The sequence below is a fragment of the Saccostrea cucullata genome, unplaced genomic scaffold (assembly GCF_032062105.1).
Source record: "Saccostrea cucullata isolate Sc308-1 unplaced genomic scaffold, CSIRO_AGI_Scuc_v1 ctg5605, whole genome shotgun sequence".
NCBI lineage: Eukaryota > Metazoa > Mollusca > Bivalvia > Ostreida > Ostreidae > Saccostrea > Saccostrea cuccullata.
Genome location: NW_026929550.1, coordinates 1 through 18,170, shown reverse-complemented (window position 1 = coordinate 18,170; position 18,170 = coordinate 1). Strand labels below are relative to the sequence as shown.

General features: G+C 35.3%; 1 protein-coding gene, 1 long non-coding RNA gene and 1 other non-coding gene across 5 annotated transcripts; 2 read left to right on the top strand and 1 right to left on the bottom strand.

The window, feature by feature from the left end:
• The first annotated feature begins 7,796 nt into the window (after window positions 1–7,796).
• LOC134281179 (uncharacterized) lies at window positions 7,797–9,666 on the top strand. Its single transcript, XM_062763649.1, has 2 exons — window positions 7,797–9,326; window positions 9,415–9,666. The coding sequence occupies exons 1-2, from the start codon at window positions 7,808–7,810 to the stop codon at window positions 9,495–9,497; spliced, it is 1,602 nt and encodes a 533-aa protein (XP_062619633.1). The 5' UTR covers window positions 7,797–7,807; the 3' UTR covers window positions 9,498–9,666.
• A 1-nt stretch (window position 9,667) lies between these two features.
• On the bottom strand, window positions 9,668–15,456 carry LOC134281180 (uncharacterized). Of its 3 annotated transcripts, none has more exons than XR_009995030.1 (8): window positions 15,132–15,456; window positions 11,733–11,866; window positions 11,502–11,629; window positions 11,285–11,400; window positions 11,048–11,181; window positions 10,831–10,946; window positions 10,412–10,727; window positions 9,668–10,250 (listed from the first exon to the last, which is right to left on the bottom strand). It is a non-coding gene; the product is annotated as an uncharacterized LOC134281180 (long non-coding RNA). The 3 variants fall into 3 exon arrangements; XR_009995031.1 differs by having other exon boundaries at window positions 11,059–11,181; XR_009995032.1 differs by having other exon boundaries at window positions 11,513–11,629.
• Window positions 15,457–17,553: 2,097 nt separating this feature from the next.
• Window positions 17,554–17,627, top strand: Trnat-ggu (transfer RNA threonine (anticodon GGU)). Its single transcript has one exon. It is a non-coding gene; the product is annotated as a tRNA-Thr (tRNA).
• The last annotated feature ends 543 nt before the right edge of the window (window positions 17,628–18,170 follow it).

The window sequence follows — 18,170 nt, the reverse complement described above, 5'->3', positions numbered from 1 at the left end:
TTTGTGCAGAAGATTTCTCGGAGATGACTAGTCCGATTTACTTGAAATTTTCGGAGAAGGTGTATCTTTATCTAAACCTTATACGTTTTTTTCATTTTTTTGAAATTCACTTCCGGTCGGAAGTTATCGCCCTTTGATCCAAATTTAGAGGACCTCCTTGTCTGTGATGGAACTCAAAAACGGCTTGAGCGAAGAGACTTAGTCTATAGGTGAAGCAGAAAGATTGTGAAAATACCAGATGTGTTAAGAGTCAGATGTGTTTAAACAAACAGAATCGATGATTGTATGGAAATTATGTGTAGGTACACATATTATACAAAGACTAGGTCTGGTCTAAGCTTTTGTTTTCAAATAGAAAAAAAAACTTTGTTCAATATTAATTGATATAGTTTTACTTTCATTTTCCTACATTTTGTTTACAGGTATCATGTAAAAAGGGGAGTAACTAAATTTCTTTTAATCCATGGACATTATTTTTTTTTCTTCTTTTGTTTTTTTTCTTGGTTAACAAATTGATTTTTCTTATAGGTATCAAGTACCAATTAATATACACATCTGACGCGTATGCTTCATGTTAAGATGCAGCTTGTGTAAACAAAGGAGGAAAATGGAATGTGATTACAAGAGTTGTATTTTTTATTGGACTATAATCTTGTTTAAATTTTTTTTTTTATGATTGTATGAACATAATATTGTTTAAAATTTTTTTTTAATGATTGTATGCAAAAAGGACATAACACATGGAATGTGTAGGTACACATTTATCATTACTGCTGAGGTAATTTCATATTTTATTTACTTTCTTTGAAATGTCTCAAGTTTTTCTTTGTTTGTATGGAAGGGAGAATCACTTACATTTCTTTTAATTCACTGGTTTTTTTGTATAGTAAAACATGTCAACAATATTAAATTAAAAAAAAAAAAACGTTCTTATGTTTTAAGAATTATAAATTAATTTTCTCAAAAAAAAAAAAATGCTAATGACATTTCTTACTTTCAACCAGTCTGTTAGCTTTTTTGTTTTGTTTTATTTTGGGTTTCATGTAAAACAAAAAAAAGGGGGGGGATAACTTTAATTTCTTTTAATTCATTAAAATAATATTTTTCGCCTTTTAATTCTTTTATTTGGTAACAATTTGGTTTTTTACGGGTATCTAGAACCAAATAATATACTCATATCTGATGTGTATGCTGTTTGTTTAGATACAGCTTGTGTAAACAAGTTTGGAAAAATGGGATGTGATAACATGAGCTTTTTTTTTTATTGGAAGATTATCTTGTATGTTATAATAATATTTGAAGTCTTTACACAGGAATGTAAATTTTAACTTTACATATAGTTATATGGTTTTCATTTTATTAATAAAATTATCGAAAACAATTTCCTTTTTTTATTACTGAAATGTTATGTTGGGGGAAAAAGTGGGGGGGCCAGGCCCCCCTGGCCCCCCCGGATGCTACGTCCCTGAAATTTTTTTTTTCAAAATATGGAGAACAATAGTCTTTTAAAGGAAATTCTTGACTCTTTGAATGACAAGGACACTATTCAACTCTTCGCACCAACCAACGGTTTGGTAGGTGATGTGGAGGTTGAGAACAGATTGCAAGAGCTTGAATGGGAGAGATATATAGATGACTTGTGGCAAGAGGTGGTACAAGAATTGGATGCCCCCGCAAAGCGACCAAGACTGACACATGATACTGATGACCAACCATCTACCAGCGGACAATCCGGAGGTGGGAATGAACCTGTTGAAAAACCGTACTTTATATGGAAAAAGGACACGAGGACTTAAAAAAAGAACCTGGCCATTGACACGAGTTTCAAGATCAAATTTAACGACCAATGGCGAGGGGAAAAATTAGTGGACATTTATGACATTTATGAAAAGGAACTTTGGATTAGAAATAACGACAAAATGCACATCTATAGTGAACAAAAATATGTGATAAAAAGAATCTCCCATGGTTTGTGATTTGATATGATTTTTATCCAACTCGTTGTGTGTTTTCTATACCCTCGCCAACGCTCGGGGATAGAAAACACACAACTCGTTGGATAAAAATCATATCAAACCACAAACCATGAGAGATCCTATACTTAATATATAGATTCGTCTCTTTAAACTGCAACCAACATTTGGTAGGACTAGACTCTGACATAGTATGCAAATTGTATAACCAAACAAAAGTCGGAACATTGCACAGTTTTGAGCTATGATAAATGCATACATCCCTGACATTTGATATGACATTGACTAGAATGCGTGTCAGATCTTAATATTGCCAAGAACTTCATAACTCATCTGTCATAAAAAATTATACTTGTACTTTAAACTTCTCAATTAATAGATCATGGATCAGGCAGTATATATACCAATATTGCATACACATGACACCATTCCTTCCTAGGCTATGATCCGGGCATTGTCACTTGGGCTCACGGTGTGAGTGGTGTAATGAGCTTGCTTTGTTAGCTAGATATTCTTCAATTTCAATGAGTCCAAAGGGCTGTATAGTAAACTTGTTTACATAACCAACCCCCCTTTATACATCAAGATAGATGTTTTAAAATTATACCTTATTACTGAAATTAATATACATTACTGATTTATATGTAACTGTGTGATCAAAAATGTATTTTCTCAAAACTCAGCAGCATCAATTTAATCCAGTGAATGGGCCAACCCTTTATGACATCCTTGAGAAATTGTGTTGAACGTGAGAAGCCTGTGTTCATAAAGTGAGAGATTACATAATGTTTGAGGGATTGTATATAGTTTCAGATCCCTCTCGAGAATTTTTCACTCTTATGGAGACGTCAATGTATTCTGGTGAAGGGCTTCAAATTTAGACCTATCTCAGCACTCAAGGCCATTGAGCAGTGAGGGTTCTTTATCGTGCCAGTGCCTACCGTGACACAAGACCTACGTTTTTAAGGTCATATCCCAAAGACCTGTGACTTTCACTTTTAATGCCAAGTGCTTGGCGAAGGAACAGTCACTACCTATTTTTATGTCTTAGGTTTGAATCAAACCTATGCTTCCCGATCACAAAGATGAAATATGTGTTGCTCAAACAGTGTTTTATAAAACAAAACATTCACAATTTTTTTTTAGCTAAAATGAATAAATGTGGGACTGAATATTCAAATACATATTTTCTTTTTGAATATTCAAGAAAAACTTTTTTAAATTTACTGAAGTTCAAACATTCGTTTCAGCTCTATTTCTTAAGACTAAAAGTTACTTGAAAATGGACCTATTCACTCAAGGTCACCTGACACTCCCTAAACCAGGGCTATGAAATTCTCAACTTAACTATGCATTCAATTTGTTTACAATATACTTAAAAATAGAGAAGATAGTTTTCAGACAATTAAATCAATTTCAATATGTAATCAATAGACCCCCTTCCCTAGGCTGAACCCTTGACCCAAAGTCCATGAAATTTACAGTTTTGTGAGGGGCATCCTTACATATCATGACCGTGTACTGTACACAGCTCATTGGCTTAACACTCAAAAGTAGGAACGATTTTCTCAGAGTCAATGCATTTTCACAATATAATCAATAGAATCCTGTCCAAACACCAGGAACCCTGACCAACTTGGACATAAAATTCACCATTATGGAAAAAGATACTTTTGCTCATCTTGACTATGCACTTAGTTTGTTTGCTGAATACCCAGGAGAAGAGGAAATGATTTTTAAGGAATACTGCAGAGTCCCATCTTAGCCTCTGGAGCCATGAATTTCACAATTTTGGTAGAGGGCTAAATGCTTATTACAATTATGCCATCAGTTTGACTGCTTGATGTCCGAGGGTTTTACCCCCATCCCTCAAGCCCCAGAAGCCATGGATTTTACAATTTTTGTTTTCTTTTTAGCCATAGATGCTATTGGCCAAATTAAGTTCACTGGTTCCAGAAAAGAATATGAAAATGATGACAACAGTAGACAAAAAAAAACAGACTGCAGTAGGTCACCTGAGTGACTCAGAATGACCTTAAAATGTCAGTCAGTTCCAACAACTGCAGTAGGTCACCTGAGTGACTCAGAATGACCTTAAAATGTCAGTCAGTTCCAACAACCAAAGCAAATTTTGCAGTGTTCATCCTCAAGGTACATGTTTCAAGCAAGTTCAATCACAAAAGGCCATACATATAAAGAGCTCTCCAAAAACAATACTTTGGTCACTTATCTGGAAAATGAAAGTCAGACTCAGCATTCAAAGCAATCTTGAAGTGTCCATCCGTAGATGCATCATCCATGAAAGTTTGGTCCAGAGAGAGTTATACATGTAGTTACTTTAGAATAGATCTGCTTCAAAATCTTTCCACTTGTCATATTCATGTATGGAAAATGCAGGTCAGATCCAAGAAAGCAAGTCTAGCAGTGTCCATTTTAAAGAGGCTGGGTGGTTGTTATCATTTTAAGACTATTTTGATCTCCTTTAGAAGAAGAGCTCCATATACAGACATAAAATGATCAAATTTTAAAGCTTAAATTTATGAAATTCTTCTTTGCCAAATGATATTTTACAACTTAAGATACCATATCCCAAAATTTAATTCAAATCTGGTGGTTAATTAAAAAATTGTTATTTGAGCCCCTCGCCTCCTGAAATAAATCACCCATGCAAGCTTGGTCCTGGAAGGGGTATCATTTCATTGGAATGGATCTCCTCCTAAAACTTTAACCAGGATGCCAATATCAATAGTGGTGGAATAGCACAAGCTGAATCTCAACTTATATATAAGCTAAAAATTGAACACCTTCATAGGTACATGTGATCACACTTACGCATAAGTACACAATACAGTAAAACTTGTTTAGTACAAACACGGATATTGCGAATTTACGGATATGGCGAAGTCATCTTGGATCCACGGCTATATAAATTTAATGAATTTCTTATACGGTTATAGTGAGTTACGGATATAACGAAGTGATTTCATAGGTCAAAGGGACTTCATTATAACCATGTTTTACTGTACAAAGATTTGAAGACTTGAATCAACTTGATTTTACAAAACCTGAGGACACTATTCCATATATACCTATGTAAATGTTGAATTGCTTAGTGTGGCCACATCTCATAGACACTAATATCAAAGAGAAAGCACCAATGTGACTTTTACATGATTGTGGAATGGTCCTACTGTTTTTCTTAGCACATGTTTTCTATTGTTTATTCCTATCTTAAACTTATTCCTCTACTGTGACTCTACCCTACCCCAGGTGACAAATTCTTTTTATAGATATACCTCCCCCTACCCCTCAGGACCATGATTTAAACAAATTTAATCTGCACTAACTCCAAGTACTTCTATACCAATATGAATAAACAAGACTTGCTTTTCTTCAGAAACAGATTTTGGAGACTATTTTTGCTATACATCCATATGTAACAAGCTAAAATCTACACTACCTCTAAATACTTGATTAAACATGGCTTGGCTGATCTTCCGAATATTTTATCCCATATATTCATGGGAGGTTACTTCAGCAGTTACTTGATCTTTTTAAAGGGAATTTCTCCAAGAAAATGGTCAAATTATGACAATGGCTTTCACTATTATCTCCCCTTGATTGACAAACGCAATCACCTTGATCAGAAAATGGTTAATTGAGCCTTTCCTATTTAAGCAAAAAAACTTAATCAGAAACCGAGTAACACAGAAACATTGTGTTGCACATTTTCCATCCAAAATAAACCTAAAATGATTACCAAATCCTACTCTGAACGAGTCTTATTCATGGTATCCGTACATGTCCAGGTTTCCATTCCTGAAAACTTCTCTTCTTTCTGTAATGTTTTTCTCAAAGATTGCATTGCCATTATCTTGTTCTTGCTTCCAAACACTTCTCTCTAAAATCATAATTAGAACAATCTTATTTAATTTCATGTGGGTGTGCGTAATTCAAAAAACAACAAAACTTTGTAATCAGGGCATAAAAATATTTTATCATCCTAATGTTTTTGCCCTTACTTATACATACTTGATTTTTCTACACGACTCCCCAATTTCAATTTTGTTTTTTTTTTTAATTAAAGATCATAAACTGCATCCCGCCCCATACCCACAAAAAAAATTCCCTAATATTTTTTAAAATTAGTTACAGGCTGATATATCTTTTTGGACGGAAAATGAACTTCTGTAACTTTGCCAAAGTTCTTCTGGCACAAACTTCTAAAGACCAGTCAGCACTTGAATGGTGGAAGAAAGATTCAACATTGAAGAGTAAAGATGATTCCATCCTACCCTCCTTTAACCACAATTTGAGTCTAGCAGCGAGGTTTAATAATTACAATGACTTTGTGGATGCGTTGCCCAAGATGCACATTACCAGTTCACATTTCCAGTACTCCCTTGGACGTGTTCAAGATTACTTCCGCAACCCTAAGTACTGGAAGAACAACAACAAAACCAACGAAAAGAAAGAATTTTTAGAAACGTTCTCCCTGAAAAACTAGCACTTCCTGACACTGGCTGAAAAAAGAAGACACAGTTTGCTGAATTGCATTCCATGCCAATCAACTCTTCTAAACAAATCTTTCCTCCATTCTTCTGCAACAACAGAAAATCAAGATCTCATAGAAAAAGTTAAGAGTATATCAACCACTGCCATTTCAACAACAAAATCTAAGGAACAAGCCCTCTCCAAAATCTTGAACACACTTGATCCAACTTTTTCACAAGAGTTCAACATACCTCTTCGAGACGCTGTGAAAAAGTCATTTTCACTCATTGAAAGGCCATCACCTGCAGACAAAAGAGATGCAATGAAAGCAGTAACTCAAGAGGCTAAGAGACAAATATCATCTTCCCTCCAGACCAATGACTTGGAACATTTTTTAGCAAGTGGAAAGTCCTTCAAAAAAACATGACAAAGAGAGACTAGTGTCTACCCACATGTCCTATGAGGATTCCAAATCAATGCACGAGAAAAGGAAAGCCAAAAAGCAAGAAGGCAGGATCAAAGCAAAGGTCCATCATGGTAAATACTCCAACTACAGTTTTGACCGCCAAGAGATACTGGATGATTTAAGGAGTACACCAGCTGGAAGCACCATCAATTGGACAGCTAAGGCTCGCCAGTATAATATGAAAATAAATGGCAAATTCCCACTGAATGGGGGTCAAGTGGCTGTACAGTATGCTCAGCATAGTGGAATTGATGTCAGAAAGTTTAACATCTTTAAATCCACCAGTGTTAGTTAAAGGAAAAGAATAAGAAGAGTGAAGAAAAGTATCACAACCAGAGTATCAGTCCCAACACCCAGAGCAAGTAAAAAATTGAAAGAAGACATGAGACAAAGACTTGAAAGAGGAGAGATATATATAGGAGAGAAAGTAACACCGAAGATCACCAAGACATAGAAAATCAGCAAGGAAGGGTCACTTGAAGAAAAGAGAGAAGTCGTCTATGGCAGGAAGTTTCCACTTTCAACTTTCTTTCAAGAAGAGACAGAGAGGCAGGAAAAGTTGGGGATTCTGAGGTTAATTACAGACACTGATTATGATGCCATGACAGATCAGCAAGTGGAAACTACTTTGAGACTACTTGGAGAAACACCAAAAGAGAATGGGGGGAAAGAACAGCTAAAACAAATTCAGAGAACAAGGCATGTGAAAATTTGGCACGATCATTCCGACCTTTTAAACAGATCATATGTCAGCTTTATGGTGTCCTTCATGTATGATCCTGCCTGTTATCTTTCCAACAAGTAGTTTGCAGAGCTTCATCCAACAAGAAGACACTGCAGTATCCAGAGTTTAGTAGAGCGACCTAGGTTATATATGCTCGGACAGTCTCCCAGTACAGATGCAGACCAGCTGGCTTACACCAAAACTCGCCTTGAAGATTTCCCTTGCAGTCAGACCTCTCATTCTAGCAGCGGCATCATACTGCACAACAAGATTCGAGTTTTCAGCGGAGATGGCCCTGCCCGACAATTCGAGTCTGGACAACAGAGAGGGGGAAACTATGCCTGCATCTGTGGTGTCCCTGCCAAGGAGCATCAAAACATCGAGTGCTGCCTCAGACAGAAACAAATGTCGCTGGATGAAAGAAGACTCATGGTAATATCGGGCACGTTATGGCAGAAGTTAAAGGAGGGCATCATTAATCCTTTTGCCAATCTAAAAAAGGAAGAGCTTGTTGACGAGTTAGAGGCAAGGGGGGTGGACACATTTTTGATGAAAAGAGCTGAACTGCAAGAACAGCTTAATACCATCTTGCATGGAATACAGAGGCCACCAGCCCTAATGACAGAAGATCCTAACTTGACTGGTAGTGATATTGGGATTCCAGATTACGAGATACTAGGATGCGAACCCCTCCTTGATATAACAAACGTTGTCCAGAACCTCATAACAGAACTTCCACATCACATAGAAGACAAAAATGTTAGACAGGAATTCGAGAAATTTTACAACACCACTATTGGAGACAAAAATCAAATTAAAGGATCAGATGCAAGACTCTATGCCTTCAAGTTGTCAAAATTTACTGAAACAAAATTCCAAGAAGGCAAAATTGAAAAGAGCATTTCAGACCTGGTTTCCTCCCTTGTAGAAATCATCAGAATTTGTTACAGTCCCAGTCAGATGCGAACAAAAGGAACAATTCTTCGGCTTTACAATCAATGCTTCATATTTGCTGTGCTTCTCAAGAATACCATAGGAATGCCAAAGAAGATGAAATCAAGGAAGTTTTATGGATCACATTTTCACAGCTTGACAACTCATGCACCAGAGGCTTACAGAATTTTCTGTCTGAGATCAGTTATTCCAGAGCAGAAGGAGAGAGGATTTGGGGATCTCAGAAGAATTTCTGAAAACACCAGCAACAGACAGTTGACCTACATAATCGACAATGCTGTGATGAGATTCAATGCTCAGCAGAACGACGACTATAAAGAGGATGCTTTGCTTGTCCAGGAATCCGTTATAAGTCAGCAAGCGAGACTGTTGCCACCTGCTTCAAATAGCATCATTCCTGCTGACTGGCTTTGTGCAAGGCCTTCCTTAGTTCAAAGTCATCTGGAGAGAGTTGCATATTTTCTGATTGGTAAGGATTGGTGGAGGATTTCAGATGATGGCATGGAGTTTTTTGAATCGCCTTCAGGAAAATCTGATGACAACATTCCCGAGGCCCATTTCAGATCTAGTTCCTTGCTGCAAGAATACAACCGAGTCAAAGATATCTGGATGACAGTCATACAGAAGTTTCAATCTGGACATTTAAAACTACCATTCAATCGCCTGAAGAAGTTCGACAAGAAGGGCAGACTGGAGTTTTGCTATCCTCCAGAAGGTGATTGTAATTTTTTTTTGAAATTTTAAAATGACTCAGAAATCTGTAAACATAAATTAAAGAAAAAAAATATGCTCTTGTTTTCCAGGTCCAACTTCTACAGATGGCAGCAACCAATCAGAACCCTCAGACAGACATTTCGTCAACTTGGAACCTACAAATGGTATATAAATACCAGAATTTTTATGACTTTTCCAAAAGAGAAATAATCTCACAAAATCTGGCCTCATTCTGAAACACCTATATGCACCTATAACACATCACCCAACCTCTGAAATTCATGTTAATATGCAAAAGATTTAAATATTTCTTATCATAGCAATATTTTTATTTTTCCCTATTATATCAAAGCTGCAAGTCAGGTTTATTGCATGAAACAAATAAATTGAAGTATTCAATATCAATTTGAGATATTGTTTTATAAAGAGCATAAATTTCCACTCTTTTCAACATGTACACATTTGACATTGAGCACTGAGGGATTTTTTTTGACAACATCGACTGAAACACACGACCACGATTCATGTGGTTTCAGGCCGCAGTGGATTCGAACCCCAAACGCAAGGATCAGCTCCTTACTTTCAAATTTAAAAGCATATTTTCTAACCACTGTGCCATACAAGCAAGAAATTATACTTCAAAGAAGTTCGTTGAAATTGGCTCAATTAATCTGAATGTAAAATTTTCAGTTTCAAAAATATTGACAGACAGACAAGTGAAACATTTTGACCAATCAGCACAAAATAGGTGTTTTAAAATCAAGGCCATAAGTTTTTTTTATAAATCTTGTACAATCTTGTGGAATAAATTATTGTTAATTAGAGATGTTTTATATCATTGTTTAAGGTTATACTGATGCCTGCATTGAAGGATCTTCTGAGGAATCTCATCATGACCATCATCAAGAAATACACAGCAAGGATCCTACAAATAGTATACATGCCTTAATCAATTGACCAGAAAAAGAAATGAATTGATACTTGGATAACTCAGCTTCAAAATGTCTTAAGGTCATTAATTAAATATATTTGTAGGAAAATTGTAGCATTCTGAAATTATATTTCTCCATTTTTTTCAGTGACTACCATGTCAAGAGTTGAAGGTTTATCTTCTCCCTCCTTAACAGTCACACCTAACACTCAACCCTCCGAGCTTCAAGGGGAACGTGGAAATGGTAAATACAATGTACACTGTGCTATGATAATTGGAACTGACTTGATTTTTTCAAATGAAATCATTGCATTGATAAGTTGACAAGTCTTAATACCTAATGCATACTTTCAGTGTTCACCAAAGTTTGCACTACGACTTCATCAGGAGTTGCAGGTTTACCTCCTCCGACCTTAAGTGTTGTACACGGCACTCAGCCCTCTGGATCCAAACTTCACCTCAGCATGGCACCTGAAAAAAAGTAAAAGTTATACATATTTCTGTGATGTGATTTAAATGTAAATATATTTGACTTATGTGCATTTTTTTGTTTAGATGTCTGCATACATTTTACCTCGTACATATCTTTAGGGCCCACCATAGCTGGCACCATGACAGGAGTTGCAGGTTTACCTCCTCCAACTTTAAGTGTCACACCCAACACTCAACCCTCCGAGCTTCAAGGGGCACCTGGAAATGGTAAATACAATGTACACTGTGCTACGATAAGTGGAATTGACTTGATTTTTTAAATAAAATCATTGCATTGATAAGTTGACATGTCTTAATACCAAATGCATACTTTCAGTGTTCACCAAAGTTTGCACCGCCACCCCATCAGGAGTTGCAGGTTTTCCTCCTCCGACCTTAAGTGTTGTACAAGACACTCAACCCTCTGGATCCAAACTTCACCTCAGCACGGCACCTGAAAAAAAGTAAAAGTTATACATATTTCTGTGATGTGATTTAAATGTAAATATATTTGACTTATGTGCATTTTTTTGTTTAGATGTCTGCATACATTTTACCTCGTACATATCTTTAGGGCCCACCATAGCTGGCACCATGACAGGAGTTGCAGGTTTACCTCCTCCAACTTTAAGTGTCACACCCAACACTCAACCCTCCGAGCTTCAAGGGGCACCTGGAAATGGTAAATACAATGTACACTGTGCTACGATAAGTGGAATTGACTTGATTTTTTAAATAAAATCATTGCATTGATAAGTTGACATGTCTTAATACCAAATGCATACTTTCAGTGTTCACCAAAGTTTGCACCGCCACCCCATCAGGAGTTGCAGGTTTTCCTCCTCCGACCTTAAGTGTTGTACAAGACACTCAACCCTCTGAGCTTCATCTCAGGAAGGCACCTGGAAATGGTAAATACAATGTACACTGTGCTATGATAATTGGAACTGATTTGATTTTTTTCAAATGAAATCATTGCATTGATAAGTTGACAAGTCTTAATACCTAATGCATACTTTCAGTGTTCACCAAAGTTTGCACTGCCACTTTATCAGGAGTTGCAGGTTTACCTCCTCCAACCTTAAGTGTTGTACACGGCACTCAGCCCTCTGGATCCAAACTTCACCTCAGCATGGCACCTGAAAAAAAGTAAAAGTTATACATATTTCTGTGACATATTTTGTAAAATATGTGATCCAATTAAAAGTTCGAGCAATTTTGATTCCTTTATCATTAAATACCTATTTCATACCATTATTGTTCTTGATTACTTGATATAGGTTAATAGATAATTCCTACCAAGTATAGTCTTGATTTATTATTAACTGATCTCAAATGTTCATATTAATTCCTATTTAATGTTTGTAGCCACTGTTCATCAGAAAACGTGCAAAAGAAAACTTTTTGCTACATCTGAACAGGACGATGATCAATGTTCAAAGGGTAGTCTAACAGTTTATATGGATTTCATTATTTTTACAAATCATTTCAAATTTTAAACTTTCTACACAGTGATGCATCATACATTCATATTAAACATTTGTCAGGAGCGATATGTTTTTAGACAAATTTACTTTTTACCCTGCAGCCAAAAAACTCAATACAGAGGATTTAGTGGTTCGTCTTCTTGGAAGAAGTGACGATGTGCGCAAGTTCCTGAGATATAGGCGACTAATCAGACAAGACAAGTCATTTTTAAAAGACTATGATTCAGCTCTAGCCAAAATTCAAACTCAAATTAGTAAAAAACATCGAGAACTGAAACAAAGTCAGCAATCTTCACAGGACGTAATGTTTGCAGAAGAACTCTTACAACACTGGGGCGTGTATTACAGCTAATTTTAAAATATTAATAATATCATATTACATTAGATTTTAAATGCAGTGATGGATAATTAGAACTTTTCTTTTGATAGGAGAACCTGCTTATTAGAAAAAATTGTATATATGTACATGAAATTTAAAAATATATGTTTGTAATTGGCATTTACAATAGTTTCAAAACAAATTTAACAGTAAATTACTATAGGTACTGCTAATTCTAAATCAACGTCTGATAATTTTGTGATTGAACACTATTCTCGAGCATGTGAAGTAAATACCATGCTACCTAATATGTCACATGATTGACTCAAGTATTCACTTTTACCTGACATTAGAAATGATGTGAATAATCAAAATATTATGAATACAAATACTTGGTTACAATTGAGAAATTTTGTAAGAAGATATATTAACACAACCTTATATATAATATACAAATAAATGAAAAACTTTATATAACCAAACACTTACAGTAAGGTAGAAGGGGCATCTTAACTAAATTGCAAATTCATGAATTTGTATTGACCTCTGCTTATTGAAGTAAATTCACGCTTCATAAATATAAACTTATATTTATTGCAATATTGCCCATAGCTGTAGTCTAGATTTTGACATGAATTTTGGATTAAATCCTAGTAAAACTTGAATACGCTGTTTTTGTTGTCTGACTATCAAATAAGTAGAAACAAGTTACTTCCATGTAGTCATCTGTATGTATAGGAGATTCAACATGTTTACCGGATAAATTACATTTGTTATGTTTTTCTTTTAGTCTATAAGCTGTAAAATTCCAATGTGTTTTTAAACATGCAAGATGTAAATATAAGCGCACTTATTAAACTTCATGAAATATGCCTACATCGGCTACATGACAAGTCTGTGGAATTTACTCATCCATAATTGAGAAAAAGCATATAACACTCCTTAAATCACTATTTTGAGGATACGACAACAATAGACATGTCTTAGGATAAAGACATTCTTTTTAATTTTTTTTACCAACCCCCACAAAAAATAGTTTTTTAATGAGAGCATGTTATTAATTTCTTTTTTTTTTTTTTCATAAAGTGTTTAGATATAAAACTATACTTTATTTTTCATATGATTGGATGAAAAATTATTCTAGGCTATAGCGTTTAACATTTGTTGCCTATGTCACAAAAGTAGTTATCCAGGTTCAATCAAGTGTGTACAGGGATTTGCAGAAGGCCGGAAGGTGTATGGAATAAAACCCGTAGTTAATCCCTGGGTACCTTTGATTGGTCCTGGATCATCATGATCATGTAGATAGTGGATTACAAATTTATTTTCTGTATACCCAAATAAATTCTTTGTAAACATAAATATAATCAATTGTGTTTTAAGCTATGGATTAAATTAGTTATTCAGGTTCAAACAAGGGTGTACGGGTTTTTCCCAGATTTTATTCCGAACACCCCGAGGCCGAAGGATGTATTGAATATAACCCAGGGTAAATCCCCGTACACCCTTGATTGGACCTGGATAACGAATTTATTTCCTTTGTACCCATAAAAATGCTTTGTAAACATCAAAGTTTGTCACAAACTTAAGATCAGTAACTACGTACTACAATGCATCGTGACGTCGTGTTATTTGGTTTTTATTATAGAGAATGTATGCATTGTGACGTCACGTTTTATTTACACCCGGCTCAAGTGGGGTGTACGGAAATTTACAACCGACTTTGTAACCAATCAAACTCATGTTAAAAGCTAGATAGGAAATAAGGAGATTTACACCCAACTTTGTCACCAATCAAAGCTAGTATTACAATCTTCATAGGAAATAATGACTTGCGTCAAAAACAGACCGTGCTATCATTAGAATAACATTGTTAATGATAGAATTCGTTCCGTGTGTTGCCTTTGTAAAAAAATAAACACGGTCGATAACCAGAACTCTATGCATTTACTACGAACTATCTAGATATCTCCGAATGTAAACATTTGAAGTGAGAAAAAAAAGTTTTGACTTGCTACCTTGCAAATATATAGGGCGTATTCTAACTGTGGTGAGGTCTTATCCCGAGACACAGTTCTAAGATTATTGTAACTAGGTCAGGTGTAATCCCTGTTGAGATTCTGCTAGGCTAGACAACAGGGATTAGATCAGGTGTTGTGCTTTATATGTCTGCCTATTTTAAAACTGGACAAAGCTAGTCAAACTTGGGAGTAGCCAATCTGGTATAGTTCCCACGGACCTAAGAATATTCTGAATCAGAATTTGCTACTTTAGAATATTTACAGCATGCAAAATTTGCTCGCCGAGGGTAAATAAATTTACAAACGGACTTTAACATTTTTTCAACATGCCCACAATTATGCCGTAAACTAATCCTGCATGGAATTTCCCTCAAAACTGAGAAATAATCTGAATGTACACTTGTTGTCAGTATTACACCATTTTAAGAGAGAAATGATGATATAATACATGTTTTACCTAGTACAATGTCATGGTACACGTGGTCCCTCGCACAACACTGCTTTTAACAATTAACGAAATAAACGACATAAAAGCAAGAAGAATAAAGTCAGCAGTATCAATTTTAAATGTACATACCTTTAGCATATCCTCAAACCATTAAGATCGCATAAAACAAGCCTTCTTCTCCCGGGCACCTGTTTTTAAAATCCTCGCCATGCTCTCCGCGATCAAGCTTTGGACTGACGCCGATCATCAATTGGGCATGCGCAAAAAACAATAACATGTTTCTCTATTATTGAGAAAGCATGATGCATAGTTTTTAAATTCCCGGAAAAAAGTTTCTGATGTTAATTATTTGATACATTGGAATAATTACAACTATGCAAAACACGAGTGATGCATTAGTCTAAAAATTTTAGTGAAAACGTATGTAAAGAGCTATGTGCAGACTGCAGCGGACTTCTCATTATGACGTCACAGTGCAACATTTTCGCGGATTTTCAGCTACGCAAATTCTATGTGCTTCCTTAACTCCCCTGCGCATGTGTAGTAGCATAAAAGGTTGAACAAATAAAATTTTCTTTTGAAATAAGTCTTATGATGGAAGGGCTGTATGATAAAAGAGCGGAAGACTGATATGACAAACACCGTATTAACGGTATTATGCTGGCCATATTCGTGGTTGGTCACAGCAAATGGAACATTTTTCAGTCTTCTCATTTGTAGTTTTGTGCTTTCATCTACCAGATATTTTATACCCTTCACAAAAAAGATAAGAACACATTTCATTTCATATAATTTCATTCTTTTCAGAATACTTCAGTAAGCTTAATCCATTCAACAGTGAACAACAATATGGATTTATTTTAAGACATGAATACATAAAAGTAAAAACTGTCTTTGAATCAAGTAGAATATCTGATAATATACTTAGGCTTACAAAGTCAATATATGTATGAGACATGCAATTTAAAAATACCATTCCCAAACCCTTTACATATATGCAAGCAGAAGCAAGCTCTGATTTGGCAGCAGGCCAAGTTTACGAGTATTTTTCAACTACGCCAGTGACTTGCGATGTTACGAGTATGTTTCACCTGCAGCAGCGGATCGCATCCTGTTCTGCAAAATCACGTTTTGCTTTGAATTAAAAATCACGTTTTGCTTTGAATTAATCAATACTATTTATAACTACAACCCAAAAACAATGAAATTAAAGAGAAATCGGTAAAGCATGTCTTTTACAAAGATAACAAATATAGGTATAATAATTCAGTACAATAACACTAAACAAATTAAAACATCATAACATGTACATAACCAAAAGTCTCTGGACAGGAATGTAGCTATGTGGATGCGAACTATAAAAAATATTATCTTAGTATTTAGTTTTCTTGTGTACCAAAAAGTTCATCAATGCTTTTAAATAATTTCACTTAATCTATAGTTATAAAGTAGCACATTAAAACATCAATTGTCTATGATCAAAGACATGTATCTGTATGATCTTAATTTAGTGAGTACAAAATGTTCACAATCCGAAGCACTTATGAAATCACACAGGATAACAAATACATGTGAACATAACTAACTTGAGAGAAATTCAGCAACCTTCTTTGAAATTCTGTAAGTATTGCTTACTCTAGCCTAGCCATGATTTGTCTTTTCACTAAATAAGAAATATATACCACCAACACCATCTCTCTGATATGCAAGCTTCAAATGACTGTATGTTAGTGATGAAGATTTAATCTTCTTCAGGATTGCTTTCTTTCTGCAAATATTCTAAAGATTCTACAGATGGCTGAACACCATGAGAACTTACTTGCACCGTACTTTTAAAAAATCAGAAAGCAGAACATCAACCTTTTCACTCTTTTTTAGAGTCATCAAAGGCATTGTGAGCTGAGTAAGACTCACTCAATAATATTTGAGCAACATACTCCTGCTTGTAACTTTCAAAAGACGGATACAAATATTTGAAAAATGGCAAGGTATCACAAAACCCAACAACATACTTGCAAAAGTGATTCCATATCTTATAATATTTCAACTGATTATACAATATGATAGCATCAAGACATTTGTTGTTGTGAGCTACTAACACACATTTTTTGCCCAGTAAGATCAAAAATTATATAAAGTCCAAAAGGACTTGAAGTGGAAGACAATGGGGTACAGCTTCATTGTTGTGGTACAGCTCATTGGTTGCGGTATCAAAGCTAATTCTAGTGATTCTGCTGGCCTCCTCTGAAATTCCCTGGCGAGGTGTAATATACTTAGGGTTGGACACCGTTAAGGATGAAACGGTATGATACCATACCGGTATTTTTGAAACGATACGGTATTTTTAACGGTACGGTGCTATACCTTGATGAATGAGAATCCGGGTTTATTTTAATGAAAAATATGCTTTCAATTATCACCGCTTATAACCAAACTTTCAATGTTATAATCTAAAATGTGTTAAATATATTCTATTTCTATAATTCAACCTTTTATTAAATGATGTATGTCACCGGGTTCACAGGTGCGTGAAAGTCAGTCAATATATCGGGTCTCAATAGCTCAGTTGGTTAGAGCGCTGGCACGGTACGCCAGAGGCCCTGGGTTCGAGTCCCGGTTGAGACTTGATTTTTCACCACCTGTGACAATGAACAAAACAAATTATTCTGAATCTCAATAAAATAAAAAATATAAGAAACACCGTTGTCTAATTCTCTGCTAAATGACAGCTGATCGCTTCATCCGGTCGCCATTTTGCTTGGTATCACTAAACGACGAAACATGAGAAATGGAGAGAGATGACATCACAAATTCGCAACAATTTCCCTTTTTAATTGACAATTTTTATCGGTTTCTATTAATAAAACTGAAACAGGATTAATGTAAATTATTTTTTAATACGTGTTGGTTTTTCTCGAATATCGGTTGTAGAAAGGAAGTATCTTCCTTAGTACTGATTTTGTTAATTAGCGTACCCTTTCAATGCACAGAGAATCAAGTTTAGCGAGTCTGGAATCTTTTTCAAAAAATAATTTTATTAAATCTATAACAATGTTTTAAAGATTATGAAATACCGTTATCAGTACCGGTATTAAATGAAACGGTATTTTACCGGTATATTTGAAGTAACTATTCGGTACGGTACTGGTACCGTGTACCGGTGTCCAA

Coding starts and splice junctions, on each gene's coding strand:
- LOC134281179 (XM_062763649.1), top strand. CDS start 7,808: ATGCTCGGACAGTCTCCCAGTACAGATGCAGACCAGCTGGCTTACACC. Junction 9,327..9,414: donor GTTTTGCTATCCTCCAGAAG/GTGATTGTAATT, acceptor CTTGTTTTCCAG/GTCCAACTTCTACAGATGGC.